The sequence below is a fragment of the Delphinapterus leucas genome, chromosome 14 (assembly GCF_059928025.1).
Source record: "Delphinapterus leucas isolate spDelLeu-1000000601 "Yukka" chromosome 14, BTC_Dleu_Yukka2, whole genome shotgun sequence".
NCBI classification, from domain to species: Eukaryota; Metazoa; Chordata; class Mammalia; order Artiodactyla; family Monodontidae; genus Delphinapterus; species Delphinapterus leucas.
The window spans coordinates 29,903,374-29,920,440 of NC_143142.1; the positions used below are offsets into that span (position 1 = coordinate 29,903,374).

A 17,067-nucleotide genomic window follows, 5' to 3' on the forward strand; every position below is an offset into this window, starting at 1 on the left:
AAGTAAACTTTTTAAAATTAAGGCCACATGAAGAAAAAGATGTTTTTGACATATAAAGTCCCCTGTAAATGGAGCACATTTCTGTTCCGGTGTTCTTTTCCAGGGCTGCCCGCAAGAGATTTTTCCAATCTTGTATCTCTTTAATTGCCAGTTCTTTAAAACGAGTTTTGTGGTTGTTTTTAATCCAGGGTAGTCTGTGCAGAGTCGGGAGGGCCAGTGCAGGGAGAGGCACACCAGCGAGCCTTCGATCCATGTGGGACGCCAGGAAATTGGGCATCCAGTGCTCCGAGAGCTACACAGGCTTTATTACCACCAGTGATCTCCAAGCATTTTTTTCCTTCCTAAGTGAAAGGGGGATAACATATACTGTGCAGGGATTTTGCATTTTTCTGCCAGTTTTTGATAGAAAGTAGGCATTTAAAACTTGGTATCTATTATTACTATTTTATTCTGATTTAACTTGACATTAATAACATTCAGATATAATAACCTTCATACATTGTGCAAAAGTTAAAGTACCAAGACTTTGTGATCAGCTTACTGACGCAGTTGTCTTTATTTCTGCAGTGGAAAGTTCGAAGGACCTTAGCCTTCTCCATCCACGAACTTGCAGTCATCCTTGGAGATCAGTTGACAGCTGCAGATCTGGTTCCAATTTTTAATGGATTTTTAAAAGACCTCGATGAAGTCAGGATAGGTGTCCTTAAACACTTGCATGATTTTCTGAAGGTAATTTTTAAGTTCTTTTGTATAAAAGCACACTAAAATTCTACTGTAGAGTTAAAGTTTTGACTTTATGCTGCCATCGAGATAAGTTTCTGTATGTTCTGTGTAACAAATGTAGCCATGACTTGGATGGTACCATGTGGTTAAAAAATAGTCCCGTTCTGATCAGTTTTGCTAGTGTCACCTCAGTGTTTAATTTAAAAATTACGCTAAATTTCATTTTTAAATGACATTAGATCATGGTTACAAACATTTGTACCTTTTTTCTCATAATTACTGAACTAACATGTAGGAGATTACATGGACATTAAGCCTTCTGTGGTGTGTCCTCACCCCTCTGATGTGGATCTCTGGTCTCTGACAGGAGTAGCGCTGACTTTACAAATTGTTTAATCCTGGAGAACTATTGTAGTTGTAAAGTTTGAAGTGCAGAAGTATCATAATTGAAATTGCTCTAATTGCCCCAATAATGTTCCCTCAACTCAGAATCCAGTGGGGAATTGCACATAGAATTTAAATATCACGTCTCTTTAGCCATCTTAAATCTAGAACAGTTTCCCTGACTTTTCACCTGTAATGTCATGGACCTTTTTGAAGGGGCCAAGCCAGTGGTTTTGGAGGATGCCCCCCAATTTGAAATTGCCTGAGCGCTGTCACACAGTTAGATTCAGGTTAAACAGGTGTTGTCTGCCAAGAGTATTGCCTCTCTACCTAGGTCCCTGGGTGTTTTTCTGAATGGGTTGCGTCAGGGGTAGCACGATGTTGGCTCTTGGGTCCCTGGTGATGCTGAGTCCGGTCCCGTGGCCATGGATCAGCTCACTTTTCCATCGAGGTTATTGACTCCTCGGTGGGCGATTCTTTCAAACTCTGAACATTTCTTTCCCTGAGTCCTTCACACAGTGCTTTTGCATTTCTGCATCTGTACCTGATTCTTGCCTGAATCACTTGTTACTGTGTGAGTTGTAAAATACTAATTTTCTGTTCTTTGTAATTCCTTCTGTGTTTACTAGTTAGTATCTCCTGTAAAGATAACCTTTCCCTTCTCTTCCTCTGCCTTTTTGGAAGTTGTTTTTAATATCAGTGTGGACTCTAGAATTACTTTTTTATTCCGTGTAATGTAATCTATTTCTGTCGGGTTTTTTTGTTTGTTTTTTAACATCTTTATTGGAGTATAATTGCTTTACAATGGTGTGTTAGTTTCTGCTTTATAACAAAGTGAATCAGTTATACATATACATTATGTCCTCATATCTCTTCCCTCTTGCATCTCCCTCCCTCTCACCCTCCCTATCCCACCCCTCTAGGTGGTCACAAAGCACCAAGCTGATCTCCCTGTGCTATGCGGCTGCTTCCCACTAGCTATCTATTTTATGTTTGGTAGTGTATATATGTCCATGCCACTGTCTCACTTTGTCCCAGATTACCCTTCCCCCTCCCCGTATCCTCAAGTCCATTCTCTAGTAGGTCTGCATCTTTATTCCCGTCTTGCCCCTGGGTTCTTCAGGTTCTTCTGATCATTTTTTTTTTTTTTTTTTTAGATTCCATATATATGTGTTAGCATACGGTATTTGTTTTTCTCTTTCTGACTTACTTCACTCCGTCTGACAATCTCTGGGTCCATCCACCTCACTACACATAACTCAGTTTCGTTCCTTTTTATGGCTGAGTAATATTCCATTGTATATATGTGCCACATCTTCTTTATCCATTCATCTGTTGCTGGACACTTAGGTTGCTTCCATCTCCTGGCTATTGTAAAAAGAGCTGCAATGAACATTTTGACACATGACTCTTTTTGAATTATGGTTTTCTCAGGGTATATGCCCAGTAGTGGGATTGCTGGGTCATATGGTAGTTCTATTTTTAGTTTTTTAAGGAACCTCCATACTGTTCTCCATAGTGGCTGTATCAATTTACATTCCCACCAACAGTGCAAGAGGGTTCCCTTTTCTCCACATCCTCTCCAGCATTTATTGTTTGTACATTTTTTGATGGTGGCCATTCTGACCGGTGTGAGATGATATCTCGTTGTAGTTTAGATTTGCATTTCTCTAGTGGTTAATGATGTTGAGCATTCTTTCATGTGTTTGTTGGCAATCTGTATATCTTCTTTGGAGAAATGTCTATTTAGGTCTTCTGCCCATTTTTGGATTGGGTTGTTTGTTTTTTTGATATTGAGCTGCATGAGTTGCTTGTATGTTTTGGAGATTAATCCTTTGTCAGTTGCTTCATTTGCAAATATTTTCTCCCATTCTGAGGGTTGTCTTTTCGCCTTGTTTATGGTTTCCTTTGCTGTGCAAAAGCTTTGAAGTTTCATTAGGTCCCATTTGCTCATTTTTGTTTTTATTTCCATTTCTCTAGGAGGTGGGTCAAAAAGGATCTTGCTGTGATTTATGTCATAGAGTGTTCTGCCTATGTTTTCCTCTAAGAGTTTGATGGTGTCTGGCCTTACATTTAGGTCTTTAATCCATTTTGAGTTTATTTTTGTGTATGGTGTTAGGGAGTGTTCTAATTTCATTCTTTTACATGTAGCTGTCCAGTTTTCCCAGCAGCACTTATCGAAGAGGCTGTCTTTTCTCCACTGTATATTCTTGCCTCCTTTATCAAAGACAGGGTGACCATATGTGCGTGGGTTTATCTCTTGGGCTTTCTATCCTGTTCCATTGATCTATATTTTTGTTTTTGTACCAGTACCATACTGTCTTGATTACTGTAGCTTTGTAGTATAGTCTGAAGTCAGCGAGCCTGATTCCTCGAGCTCCGTTTTTCTTTCTCAAGATTGCTTTGGCTATTCAGAGTCTTTTGTGTTTCCATACCAATTGTGAAATTTTTTTTTCTAGTTCTGTGAAAAATGCCAGTGGTAGTTTGATAGGGATTGCATTGAATCTGTAGGTTGCTTTGGGTAGTAGAGTCATTTTCACAGTGTTGATTCTTCCAGTCCAAGAACATGGTATATCTCTCCATCTATTTGTATCATCTTTAATTTCTTTCATCAGTGTCTTATAGTTTTCTGCATACAGGTCTTTTGTCTCCTTAGGTAGGCTTTTTCCTAGGTATTTTATTCTTTTTGTTGCAGTGGTAAATGGGAGTGTTTCCTTAATTTCTCTTTCAGATTTTTCGTTGTTAGTGTACAGGAATGCAAGAGATTTCTGTGCATTAATTTTGTAGCCTGCTACTCTACCAGATTCATTGATTAGCCCTAGTAGTTTTCTGGTAGCATCTTTAGGATTCTCTATGTATAGTATCATGTCATCTGCAAACAGTGACAGCTTTACTTCTTCTTTTCTGATTTGGATTCCTTTTATTTCTTTTTCTTCTCTGCTTGCTGTGACTAAAACTTCCAAAACTATGTTGAATAATAGTGGTGAGAGTGGGCAACCTTGTCTTGTTCCTGATCTTAGTGGAAATGGTTTCAGTTTTTCACCATTGAGGATGAAGTTGGCTGTGGGTTTGTCATATATGGCCTTTATTATGTTGAGGAAAGTTCCCTCTATGCCTACTTTCTGCAGGGTTTTTATGATAAATCGGTGTTGAATTTTGTCAAAAGCTTTCTCTGCATCTATTGAGATGATCATATGGTTTTTCTCCTTCAATTTGTTAATATGGTGTATCACGTTGATTGATTTGCATATATTGAAGAATCCTTGCATTCCTGGGATAAACCCCACTTGATCATAGTGTATGATCCTTTTAATGTGCTGTTGGATTCTGTTTGCTTGTATTTTGTTGAGGATTTTTGCATCTACGTTCATCAGTGATATTGGCCTGTAGTTTTCTTTCTTTGTGACATCTTTGTCTGGTTTTGGTGTCAGGGTGATGGTGGCCTCATAGAAGGAATTTGGGAGTGTTCCTCCCTCTGCTATATTTTGGAAGAGTTTGCGAAGGATACGTGTTAGCTCTTCTTTAAATGTTGGATAGAATTCGCCTGCGAAGCCATCTGCTCCTGGGCTTTTGTTTGTCGGAAGATTTTTAGTCACAGTTTCAATTTCAGTGCTTGTGATTGGTCTGTTCATATTTTCTATTTCTTCCAGGTTCAGTCTCGGAAGGTTGTGCATTTCTAAGAATTTGTCCATTTCTTCCAGGTTGTCCATTTTATTGGCATAGAGTTGCTTGTAGTAACCTCTCATGATCCTTTGTATTTCTGCAGTGTCAGTTGTTACTTCTCCTTTTTCATTTCTAATTCTATTGATTTGAGTCTTCTCCCTTTTTTTCTTGTTATGTCTGGCTAATGGTTTATCAATTTTGTTTATCTTCTCAACCAGCTTTTACTTTTATTGATCTTCGCTATCCTTTCCTTCATTTCTTTTTCATTTATTTCTGATCTGATTTTTATGATTTCTTTCCTTCTACTAACTTTGGGGTTTTTTTGTTCTTCTTTCTCTAATTGCTTTAGGTATAACGTTAGGTTGTTTATTTGAGATGTTTCTTGTTTCTTAAGGTAGGCTTGTATAGCTATAAACGTCCCTCTTAGAACTGCTTTTGCTGCATCCCATAGGTTTTGGGTCATTGTGTTTTCATTGTCATTTGTTTCTAGGTTTTTGTATTTTTTGTTTTTTTGGGTTTTTTTGCTATACACGGGCCTCTCCCGTTGCGGAGCACAGGCTCTGGACACGCAGGCTCAGCGGCCATGGCTCACGGGCCCAGCCGCTCCACGGCATGTGGGATCTTCCCGGACCGGGGCACGAACCCGTGTCCCCTGCATCAGCAGGCGGACTCTCAACCACTGCGCCACCAGGGAAGCCCTGTTTCTAGGTATTTTTTGATTTCCTCTTTGATCTCTTCAGTGATCTCTTGGTTATTAAGTAGTGTGTTGTTTAGCCCCCATGTGTTTGCATTTCTTACAAATTTTTTCCTGTAATTGATATCTAGTCTCATAGCATTGCAGTTGGAAAATATACTTGATACAATTTCAATTTTCTTAAATTTACCAAGGCTTGATTTGTGACCCAAGATACGATCTATCCTGGAGAATGTTCCATGAGCACTTGAGAAGAATGTGTATTCTGTTGTTTTTGGATGGAATGTCCTATAAATGTTAATTAAGTCCATCTTGTTTAATGTATCATTTAAAGCTTGTGTTTCCTTATGTATTTTCATTTTGGATTATCTGTCTATTGGTGAAAGTGGGGTGTTAAAGTCCCCTACTATGAATGTGTTACTGTCGATTTCCCCTTTTATGGCTGTTAGTATTTGCCTTATGTATTGAGGTGCTCCTATGTTGGGTGCATAAATATTTACAATTGTTATATCTTCTTCTTGGATTGATCCCTTGATCATTAGGTAGTGTCCTTCTTTGTCTCTTGTAATAATAGTCTTTGTTTTAAAGTCTATTTTGCCTGATATGAGAATTGCTACTCCAGCTTTCTTTTGATTTCCATTTGCATGGAATATCTTTTTCCATCCCCTCACTTTCAGTCTGCATGTGTCCGTAGGTCTGAAGTGGGTCTCTTGTAGACAGCATATATATGGGTCTTGTTTTTGTATCCATTCAGTGAACTTGTGTCTTTTGTTTGGAGCATTTAATCCATTTACATTTAAGGTAGTTATCTGTATGTATGTTCCTATTACCATTTTCTTAATTGTTTTGGTTTTATTATTGTAGGTCTTTTCCTTCTCTTTTGTTTCCTGCCTAGAGAAGTTCCTTTAGCATTTGTTGTAGAGCTGGTTTGGTGGTGCTGAATTCTCTTAGCTTTTGCTTGTCTGTAAAGCTTTTAATTTCTCCGTCAAATCTGAATGAGATCCTTGCTGGGTAGAGTAATCTTGGTTGTAGGCTTTTCTCTTTCATCACTTGAAATATGTCCTGCCAGTCCCTTCTGGCTTGCAGAGTTTATGCTGAAAGATCAGCTGTTAACCTCATGGGGATTCCTGTATGTGTTACTTGTTGTTTTTCCCTTGCTGCTTTTAATATTTGTTCTTTGTATTTAATTTTTGACAGTTTGATTAATATGTGTCTTGGCGTGTTTCTCCTTGGATTTGTCCTGTATGGGACTCTCTGTGCTTCCTGGACTTGATTAACTATTTCCTTTCCCATATTAGGGAAGTTTTCAACTATAATCTTCTCAAATATTTTCTCAGTCCCTTTCTTTTTCTCTTCTTCTTCTGGGACCCCTAGAATTCGAATGTTGGTGTCTTTAATGTTGTCCCAGAGGTCTCTGAGGCTGTTCTCAATTCTTTTCATTCTTTTTTCTTTATTCTGCTCTGCAGTAGTTATTTCCACTATTTTATCTTCCAGGTCACTTATGCGTTCTTCTGCCTCAGTTATTCTGCTATTGATCCCTTCTAGAGAATTTTTATTTCATTTATTGCATTGTTCATCTCTGTTTGTTTGCTCTTTAGTTCTTCTAGGTCCTTGTTAAATGTTTCTTGCATTTTCTCCATTCTATTTTCAAGATTTTGTATCATCTTTACTGTCATTACTCTGAATTCTTTTTCAGGTAGACTGCCTATTTCCTCTTCATTTGTTTGGTCTGGTGGGTTTTTATCTTGCTCCTTCATCTGCTGTGTGTTTTTCTGTCTTCTCATTTTGCTTAACTTACTGTGTTTGGGGTCTCCTTTTTGCAGGCTGCAGGTTAGTGGTTACCGTTGTTTTTGGTGTCTGTCCCCAGTGGCTAAGGTTGGGTCAGTGGGTTGTGTAGCCTTCCTGGTGGAGGGGGACTAGTGCCTGTGTTCTGGTGGATGAGGCTGGATCTTGTCTTTCTGGTGGGCAGGAGGTCCACGTCTTTGGTTTGTTTTGGGGTGTCTGTGGCCTTGTTATGATTTTAGGCAGGCTCTGTGCTTATGGGTGGGGTTGTGTTCCTGTCTTGCTAGTTGTTTGGCATTGGGTGTCCAGCACTGTAGCTTGCTGGTCGTTGAGTGGAGCTGGGTCTTGGCGTTGAGATGGAGATCTCTGGGAGATTTTCGCCATTTGATATTATGTGGAGCTGGGAGGTCTCTTGTGGACAAGTGTCCTGAACTTGGCTCTCCCACCTCAGAGGCACAGCACTGATGCCTGGCTGGAGCACTAAGAACCTGTCCTCCACACGGCTCAGAATAAAAGGGGGGAAAGAAAGAAAGAAAGAGAGAGAGAGGGGGAGGGAGGGAGGGAGAGTGAGAAAGAGAGAAAGGGAGGGAGGGAGAGTGAGAAAGAGAGAGGAAGGAAGGAGGGAAGGAAGGAAGGAAGAAGATAAAATAAAGTGATTAAAAAATAAGAAAAATTTTTTTAAGTAATAAAAAAAAGGACAGACAGAACCCTAGGACAAATGGTGGAAGCAAAGCTGTACAGACAAAATCTCACACAGAAGCATACACATACACACTCACAAAAAGAGGAAGAGGGGAAAAAATCATAAATCTTGCTCTCAAAGTCCACCTCCTCAATTTGGGATGATTCCTTGTCTATTCAGGTATTCCACAGATGCAGGTACATCAAGTTGATTGTGGAGCTTTAATCCGCTGCTTCTGAGGCTGCTGGGAGAGATTTCCCTTTCTCTTCTTTGTTCGCACAGCTCACAGGGGCTCAGCTTTGGATTTGGCCCCGCCTCTGCGTGTAGGTCGCTGGAGGGCATCTGTTCTTTGCTCAGACAGGACGGGGTTAAATAAGCAGCTAATTTGGGGGCTCTGGCTCACTCAGGCCGGGGGGAGGGAGGGGTACGGAATGCGGGGCGAGCCTGTGGTGGCGACAGAATCCAGCGTGACATTGCACCAGCCTAAGGCACGCTGTGCATTCTGCCAAGGAAGTTGTCCCTGGGTCACAGGACCCTGGCAGTGGCGGGCTGCACAGGCTCCCCGGAAGGGAGGTGTGGATAGTGACCTGTGCGAGCACACAGGCTTCTTGGTGGCTGCAGCAACAGCCTTAGCATCTCATGCTTGTCTCTGGGGTCCGCGCTAATAGCCGTGGCTCGCACCTGTCTCTGGAGCTCCTTTAAGCAGCGCTCCTAATCCCCTCTCCTCGCGCACCAGGAAACAAAGAGGGAAGAAAAAGTCTCTTGCCTCTTTGGCATCTCCAGACTTTTCCCCGGACTCCCTCCCAGCTAGCCGTGGCGCACTAGCCCCCTTCAGGCTGTGTTCACGCAGCCAACCCCAGTCCTCTCCCTGGGATCTGACCTCCGAAGCCCGCGCCTCGGCTCCCAGCTTCGCCCGCCCCAGCGGGTGAGCAGACAAGCCTCTCGGGCTGGTGAGTGCTGGTCGGCCCCGGTCCTCTGTGCGGGAATCTCTCCGCTTTGCCCTCTGCACCCCTGTTGCTGCGCTCTCCTCCGTGGCTCTGCCACCCGCAGTCTCCGCCCACAAAGGGGCTTCCTAGTGTGTAGAAAGCTTTCCTCCTTCACAGCTCCCTCCCACTGGTGCAGGTCCCGTCCCTATTCTTTTGTCTCTGTTTTTTCTTTTTTCTTTTGCCCTACCCAGGTACGTGGGGAGTTTCTTGCCTTTTGGGAGGTCTGAGGTCTTCTGCCAGGGTTCAGTAGGTGTTCTGTAGGAGGTGTTCCACATGTAGATGGATTTCTGATGTATCTTTGGGGAGGAAGGTGATCTCCGCGTCTTACTCTTTCGCCGTCTTGAAGCTCCTCCTGTCATTTGTTTTGACCATCAAATCTGGCGAATAAGAGCCCCTTAAAGCCACTCCTGTGTCCTTTCGATCGGCCCCCTCACTGCCAGGCACGTCTTACTTTCAGGCCTACCTTCTCCTTTCTCTCCAGCTGGGAGTCAGGATCTCCCCAAGGAGCCCAGGTCTTTTCTGGTGGAGAGCTGGGATTTAGAAACCAAGATCCAGGAACTAGCTGTGCTCATTGCTCCTGGACGTCATTTCTTTTAGGCTTTTTCAGGGGACAGGAGCTAGGAGGGGGTTTTTTGGTTTGGGGGGTTTAAAAAATTATTTAGTTTATATTGCATCTTCCAGTCCAGTACCATTTCCTCTCCTTCTTTCACATTTTTTTTCTTTTCTATTGTGGTAAAAACTCTTGTTTTCAGAAATGTTAAATTATTTAGTCATTTGCTCAATTCGACGTTTTAGAACTATTCCAACATCAAATTAACCAGGTAATGGTCAAGATTTCCTTCAGCACTTTCTGTCATTGGAACATGTTCCATGAAGATATATGGTCAGAATACTGAGTTTAAACTTAGACTTTTTCTGTGTGACTCTTATCTGTTTGATGTACAGTTAAATTTATTTGCTTCTGTTTATATCAACTTTTAGGGTTTTCCCCCTTGTTAACTATAAACCTACTCTTAAATATTTATAGAACGGTTATTGGGATAAATTTATTTTTTTCACTCAGATATTTATTGAGCACCTACAGTGTGGCATCACAGTGCTGTCCACGGGGCTCACACCATGAGTAGGAGCATAATCCCTGTCTTCAGAGGGTGTGTGACAACAAGGATGTCACAGAGTGTTCTGGTAAAGCTTTGCCCGGGGACAGTGGACAGTAGAGGCCACTCACTGGCTCAAGAAGCAGGTATTTCAAAAGGGCAGAACGACTCTTGAAGATAAACGGGATTATCAGGGAAAATGGACTTAATACCAATTTTTAAAACAAATGTACCTACTACATCTGTTCTCCTTCAGAAGAACTAACCATGTGATTTAGAGGTTTTTTAAGCAGTAAAGGCAGGTAAAGGAAATAATGTCTCTGCCATGTCCTAGTGAATATTTTTATTTGTTTCTTCAGCTTCTTCATATTGACAAAAGAAGAGAATATCTTTATCAGCTTCAGGAGTTTTTGGTGACAGACAATAGTAGAAATTGGCGCTTTCGAGCTGAACTGGCTGAGTAAGTTCTCATACTTGATCAGACTGTTTGGGGGGGGTGGGTGTTGCTTCATCTTTACCTTTCCTGGATTTCTTCATCACTTTGTGTGGGTCCAAGTTTCTGCCTGGTATCCTGTTCCTTTAACACTGCCTGTAACACAGGTCTTGCTGGCAGTGAATTTTCTCAGCTTTTTTTTATAAGACCATGTCACCTTCACTTGTTTTTAATTGTGGTAAAATACACATAACCACTTTTGCTGCTGGTGCAGTGTCCCCCCATCTAGTTGTAGAACATTTCGTCCTCCCAAAAGGACACCCCACGCCCATAAGCAGCGGCCCCGCAGACATCAGTCTGCTGTCTCCGTGCGTGTTTGCTTTTCTGAGCGTTTGCTCCAGATGCGCCGCATAACCCCCGGCCTCTGTGCGCGGCTCCCTCACTCAGCACAGTGTTGCCGGGGTCCATCCACGTGGCAGCTGTGAATAATACTCTGATGTGAACACACCACCTTTTAAGCCATTCGTCTGGGTTGTCTCTGCCTTCCGGCTGACGTGAGCAGTGTTGCTGTGAGCACTGACGTGCTGATACAAGGTTTTTGAGGTGGATTTGCTGGGTCATCCAGAAATTCTGTGTTTAACTTGTGGAGGAACTGCATGACCGTGTCCACAATGGCTGCAGCGTGTTACATCCCCACCAGCAGTGGATGAGGTTCCCATTTCCCCACATCCTTTTTTTTTTCTTTCTAATTGCAGCCAGTATTACAGTGGGTGTAAAGTAGCGTCTCACTTTGGTCTTGATGTGCATTTCTTTAATGTTTAGTGATGTTTAGCACCATTTCATGTGCTGTTGGCCATTTGTATATATTCTCTGGAGAAATGTCTATTCAAGTCCATTGCATATTTTTTAATCGGGCTGTTTGTCTTAAATTGGGTTGCTGAATTGTAAGAGTTCTTTATTAAATATTCTGGATTCTGGACCTCACCTGCAATTTCAAAAGGTATCTTTGCTGGGTGTGGAGTTTAGGGCTGAGTTTCTTTCGGTGCGTGACAGGATAACTGCCCTGAGTTCCGTCTTGCCTGGCCTCCTCTGCAGCTGGTGTGGACGGCAGAACCCGTCCAGGCAGCAGGTGCTGGGTTGGGCGGTGGTGTCTCCACATGACCTTCTGTGCGCTCTGCACTTCGTCTCGTCCCGCCGTGGGCTGCCACTGCCTCCTGCTGATGATGGGAGCTGGGGCTGGGGGCCTCCTCGGCCCGTTCTCTGCGCACCCTCCGCTGCTGTATCCCTTCGGCTCTTCGCCCCCGCGTTCCCCACTCTCCTCCGGCCCTGCGCTTCGGCATCCCTTTACTCCTCTGCCCCCCTCCCCCCCCACCCCCACGCACGTGCCCCTCCTTCCTTGTGCCCCTCCACCCTCCCAGCCCTGGGCTGCGGTTGCCCCATGGTGGAGGCCGCCGGGTGCTGGGTGAGGGGAGGCCCTCTGCCCCTTGGTTCGGCCTCGGTCTTGGGGAGGCCTGTGTGCTGGGCTCCCTAGAGCCTCCACCCGCCCCGGGGCTCGTGTCTCTGCCCTGGACCCGTGCTCGGTCAGGGCAGTGCTTCCCGCGCCCCCGCAGCAGGACGAGGCTTGCGCTTGGCTCCGAGGCTCTGCGGCCCCACGCCGGGAACGGGCTTTTCCTATCCCGTCTCCAGCTGCAGCCTGGCCTTGCCCGGGCGGGGGCGCGGACAGGCTTTGCTGACCCTCCACCGGCCACAGGAGGCTTTTGCTCCTTGAGAGCAAGGCCTCCCTGTGCGCCCCAGGCTGGGAGGGGGTCTGCGGGGCGCCTCCCGGGGGATCCGCGTGCCCTCGGGCGGGGCGGCTCATCGCTGCGCTGGTTGTCTGCCTCCTGCCGGTGGCACACGTAACCCGCCACAGACACACAGTCCGGGAGGTGGGAGTCTCAGCGTGTCTGTGGTCCTCCTGGGAGGGTGTCGTTGCCTCCTCCACTCAGGCCGCTGGGGGACGCCCTGGTCCCCGGTTCTCAGTGACTTGGTGGGAGTAGGTGCAGGAGGGGCCTCCCCGTGTCCCCCACCCCTGGTACCAGAGCCTCCCTGAGAAGCTGCCCGGAGCCTGACTGGTACACAGCAGGCTGCCTGAGGCTGCTGGCACCTTCTCACTAGACGGCTGCTGTGTGGACGGGAGTTTCCCAGCAGGTCCTCAGCAGCCACCGCGGGACCGTGTCCCGTGTCCCCATGGAGCCAGCCGGGACGTGCTTTGCTCTGTGTCCGTCGCCGTGGATACAGTTCCGCAGTGTTTGTGTCCTGAACGTGTGTGTTGTTTAGATGCAGATCCAGACACACAGCGTCCAGGCCAATCGCTGGTCTCTGCATGTGTTCCTCTCACAGACACGACCTTGATGACTCACGCTTCAGACGAGCAACCTATTTTCATTTGTCGTGTTTATTGTTGAGTTGTAATTGTATTTTTATAATTCACTTTGTAGACAGCTGATCTTACTTCTAGAGTTATACAGCCCCAGAGACATTTATGACTATCTACGCCCCATTGCCCTGAATCTGTGCGCAGATAAAGTTTCTTCTGTTCGTTGGATTTCCTACAAGTTGGTACGTGTTCAAGTTCTTACAGCCTTAGCCCAGCACACGTTTGGTGAGAACACTGGGCAGAGGTGTGGCTCACCAGTGCGTGCCCCCCTAGGTTGGCGAGATGGTGCGGAAGCTGCACCGGGCCGCGCCGCCCACCTTCGGGGTGGACCTCATCCGCGAGCTGGTGGAGAGCTTCGGCCGCTGTCCCCGGTGGTCCGGGCGGCAGGCCTTCGTCTTTGTCTGCCAGGTGAGTGCGGCCACACCGGCTGCCTGTCTCCTTGGGCCCCTTGCCCCCCTCCACACCCTCGCTCTCATCCTTGAGGGCAGAGCTTCGCCATCTGGCTCACCCTTCCCCACTCCGTCCCCCGAGCTCCCGAAAGCGGTGCTGCCCTGGCCGTCGTCCTAGTCCACGGAGCTTGCGGGCCTGCGGCTGTGAACGTGACTGTGATGCCAGGCCTCCATGGGGCAGGTCACAGCTGTGCGTCTCTGCAGGGACTTAACTGTATCATTTTGTTTTGAGCTCCTGAGTGCCTGGAATATTGTTTTAAAAAGCTGTAACTGAAACCTGAGGCACTTAAGTTGTTTCTAAAAGGTTTTGTGAGCTGGTATTACTTACGGCCTGGTCGACTGAGCTGGCAGATTGAAGCAGGTCTTTCTGTCCCCAGACCGTCATTGAAGATGAGTGCCTGCCCATGGACCAGTTCGCTGTGCACCTGATGCCACACCTGCTCACCTTGGCAAACGATAGGGTTCCGAATGTCCGCGTGCTCCTCGCGAAGACGCTGCGACAAACTCTGCTAGAAAAAGGTAGGCGGGCGATCCACGAGGAGGAGGGTAGGTGGTGGGGACACGGGGCAGGTGGGCGCCCGAGCGGAAGGGTTGGGGTCATAGGAATAGTCTGGTCCGAGAACGTGCTGCGACTTGTTAGTGGTGGCTTGTGTCGAGAAAGGACACAAAGACGATTAAGGGGTGAGGAGAGCGATGTTGAATTTTCACTGTTCTGTTCTATTTGAATTTCTCTTTATAATTTAAAACTTAGTAGTTTGAAAAGTTGGAATTTCAGTGAGGACCGTGTGACGAATACTGCCTTTGGTTCGTCCCACGTGAACGTCTGTCGCTGCCATTGGGGTGGGAGGCGTGTTTGAGTTTCCTCCTGCGTTTCATTCGTTAGGCGGAAGACGTGCCCCTTAGCGTTTGCTTTGCTGCAAATTATGAGCACCTTAAGATTCAGGTTGTTTTACTTATTGTAATCCCCCAGAAATGCCTAATAAATATCATTTGAATGCGTGAATTCACGAACAAAGCACAGAAAGAAGTTTGTAATAGACTTCAAAGAATATGGGCAAATTAACGTTGCTTCTTTTTTCTCCTTTGGAATTTATCATATTGAACAGAGAGGACTCTGGTTTTGTGTGTGTGGTTTGTACTTGGAAATGTTTTTCCTTTTACTGAGCTAAGTAATAGCTGTAACAAGTACAAGTTTTAACATATTTACTAACATTGCTGCCATTAAACATCATGAGATTTAGACTGTTATTAAAACAAGATAGGGGCTTCCCTGGTGGCACAGTGGTTAAGAATCTGCCTGCCAGTGCAGGGGACACAGGTTCAAGCCCTGGGCCGGGAAGATCCCACATGCTGCAGAGCAGCTAAGCCCGTGCGCCACAGCTACTGAGCCTGCACTCTAGACCCCGCGAGCCACAACTACGGAGCCCACGTGCCACAATTACTGAAGCCCGTGCGCCTAGAGCCCGTACTCTGCAGCAAGAGAAGCCACCGAAGTGAGAAGCCCATGCACCGCAATGAAGAGTAGCCCCCGCTCACTGCAACTAGAGAAAGCCTGTGCACAGCAACAAAGACCCAACACAGCCCAAAAAAAAAAAAAAAAAAAAGAAAACAAGATAAATCTTCTAATTCTCCTACATTTGGGGATTTTTTTCATAGAACACAAATCAATTTGGGTTACTGTTTATAATCCAACAAAGCTAATTTCATTTGTGATTTGCTCTTCCTGTTTCCAGAGTATTTCCTAACCTCTGCCAGCTGTCACCAGGAGGCCGTGGAGCAGACCATCATGGCTCTTCAGATGGACCGTGACAGTGACGTCAAGTACTTTGCAAGCATCCACCCGGCCAGCACCAAGATCTCTGAAGATGCCATGAGCACAGCCTCCTCCACCTACTAGACGGCGTGGACTGGGGTCTCCCCACTTCTGGGGAGCTGAGGTTTGGCTCGTGACCACACGTGGCCTGGGACAGCTGTGGGGGACCTTCCTCCCTTGCAGACTTGATTGCAGGTGCAAGTTACCTACACCGATACCAGGGATTTTCAGAGTCAAGAGAAAGTACAGTAAACGTTATTATCTTGACTTGAAGGGAAAATAATTTCTCAGAGGATTATAATCGTCACCGAAGCCTTAAATCCTTCTGTCTTCCTGACTGAACGAAACTTGAATTGGCCTAGCATTCTCCTTGTGGAAGGGATGGAACTCCCAGAGGCCTGCGTTGCTTTCTGCTGGTTTAATTTAATGACTGAGAGGTGGAAGTGCAGCCAGAAGGCGGCCGCGAGCCGGGATGGGGAAGAGACCTCCAGTATTAACCCTCACTGTGTCCACACGGGCAAGGCCCTCGTGGGGTCTGCGGCCAGCTGCCCAGTCCAGCCCCAAGTGTGTGAACGGGAAAGGAGATATTTTTTGGATTTCTCCTGAGGGCTTGATGCTAACACTAAGTAGAGTCTGATTTTAACTCTTAAATGCAGCATATTGCTGTGCACATTTACAGAGCCTTTGCTGAGTATCTGTGTCCTGATTTTTTTTCATGCTGGTCATGACCTGAAGGAAATTTATTAGCACGTATACTGTATGTCAGGTGTTTTTGACTTGATCATGATCAGCTCTGAGGTGCAACTTTGTCTCACATACTGTACATACCTGTGCCTCCCCTGGGGAGGGCCGCAGTCTGTAATCATGCTGTTCAACTCTTGTGCACAAGTTCTCTTGTTCAAATAAAATTTATTACTAAGATCTATACAGAGAGATAGATACACTTTTGACTGTTTTCTAGATATCTGCGAATAAATGCAATTTGTGATCTGTATGAATGATTTTAGTATAAAACGGGAAAACTAGATTAAAATATGTCTTTTAACTAGTTCGGTAATTTCTTTGAAATCTGCGCACACCCCCGGGCCAGTTCTGCTCTTGGCTGGCAGCGGGGCCTCCTGGGCAGCCCCCCACCAAGGGCAGGCGTGCACCTGGGGCTCACCCTGGGGTCTTCACTCCCAGGAGAGGCCTCCGAGCCCAGGTCTGCCTGTGCAAAGGGAGGTGGTGGAGCCTGCCTGCCCACGCGTGTCTGCATCAGGTGAGATGCTGCGTGAATGTGCTTTTATGAAGGGCTGTGGAGAGATGCTCGTTGCTTTTTTGAGCCCAGGTTGGAAGACCCTTGGCCTCTGAGCGGCCGCAGTGCTTCTGTGATTTTGGTTTTGTCTCCTCAGCTAGTGGGGACTCCCCAGGTTTGTAGTTAAGCCGAGTAGGGCCTTGAACCTTGGCAGGTAGATTTGGGGATACACACAGGCTGCTTCCTGTATATGTCATTACAGATGAGCCTTCGGTCCCTTACTCTTGCATTATAAGCTGGATATTTGTGCACTGGGAATAATGTGTGACCAGATTCCACTGAGACAAATGAATCAGTAAACACAGGTAAGGTGGGGCACAGGTAATAAGGGCGGGGCTGTGGAGTGGAAGGTGGTACGTGGTGGCGGCTGGGGAAGGCATCTGTCAATCAGCCTCAGAGCAGAGGCTGAAGGAGGGTGAGATCTCTTTTGATGTCATTTAGCCTAATTTTTGAGGTGCACGTTCTCTGCTATTAAGCTATAATAATATACTTTGCCCCTCCCCCAAACTTCAGTTCTATAAATAAGAATTCTACACTAATAGCTGCAGTCTTTTAAAACAGTGGTAATAATAATAGTCCATTTTGGGGTAAAGAACTTGAATTTAGGCCAGCTCTTCCCGTGTGGCGTCACGCGGGCCCATGTCACCGAGC

General features: G+C 45.7%; 1 protein-coding gene across 5 annotated transcripts in view; it reads left to right on the forward strand.

The window, feature by feature from the left end:
- PPP4R1 (protein phosphatase 4 regulatory subunit 1) overlaps positions 1-16,047 on the forward strand; it is a 61,198-nt gene extending 45,151 nt beyond the window's left edge. For 4 of the 5 annotated variants that reach the window (XM_022551411.3, XM_022551412.3, XM_089894228.1 and 1 more), the window contains 6 exons: positions 568-729; positions 10,371-10,471; positions 12,922-13,042; positions 13,134-13,268; positions 13,687-13,828; positions 15,043-16,047. In XM_022551411.3, coding sequence (XP_022407119.2) covers positions 568-729; positions 10,371-10,471; positions 12,922-13,042; positions 13,134-13,268; positions 13,687-13,828; positions 15,043-15,206 — 825 coding nt within the window. In that variant the 3' untranslated portion in view covers positions 15,207-16,047. The remainder of the gene's footprint in view (positions 1-567; positions 730-10,370; positions 10,472-12,921; positions 13,043-13,133; positions 13,269-13,686; positions 13,829-15,042) is intronic. The other variant, XM_089894229.1, reaches the window with a different exon arrangement.
- The last annotated feature ends 1,020 nt before the right edge of the window (positions 16,048-17,067 follow it).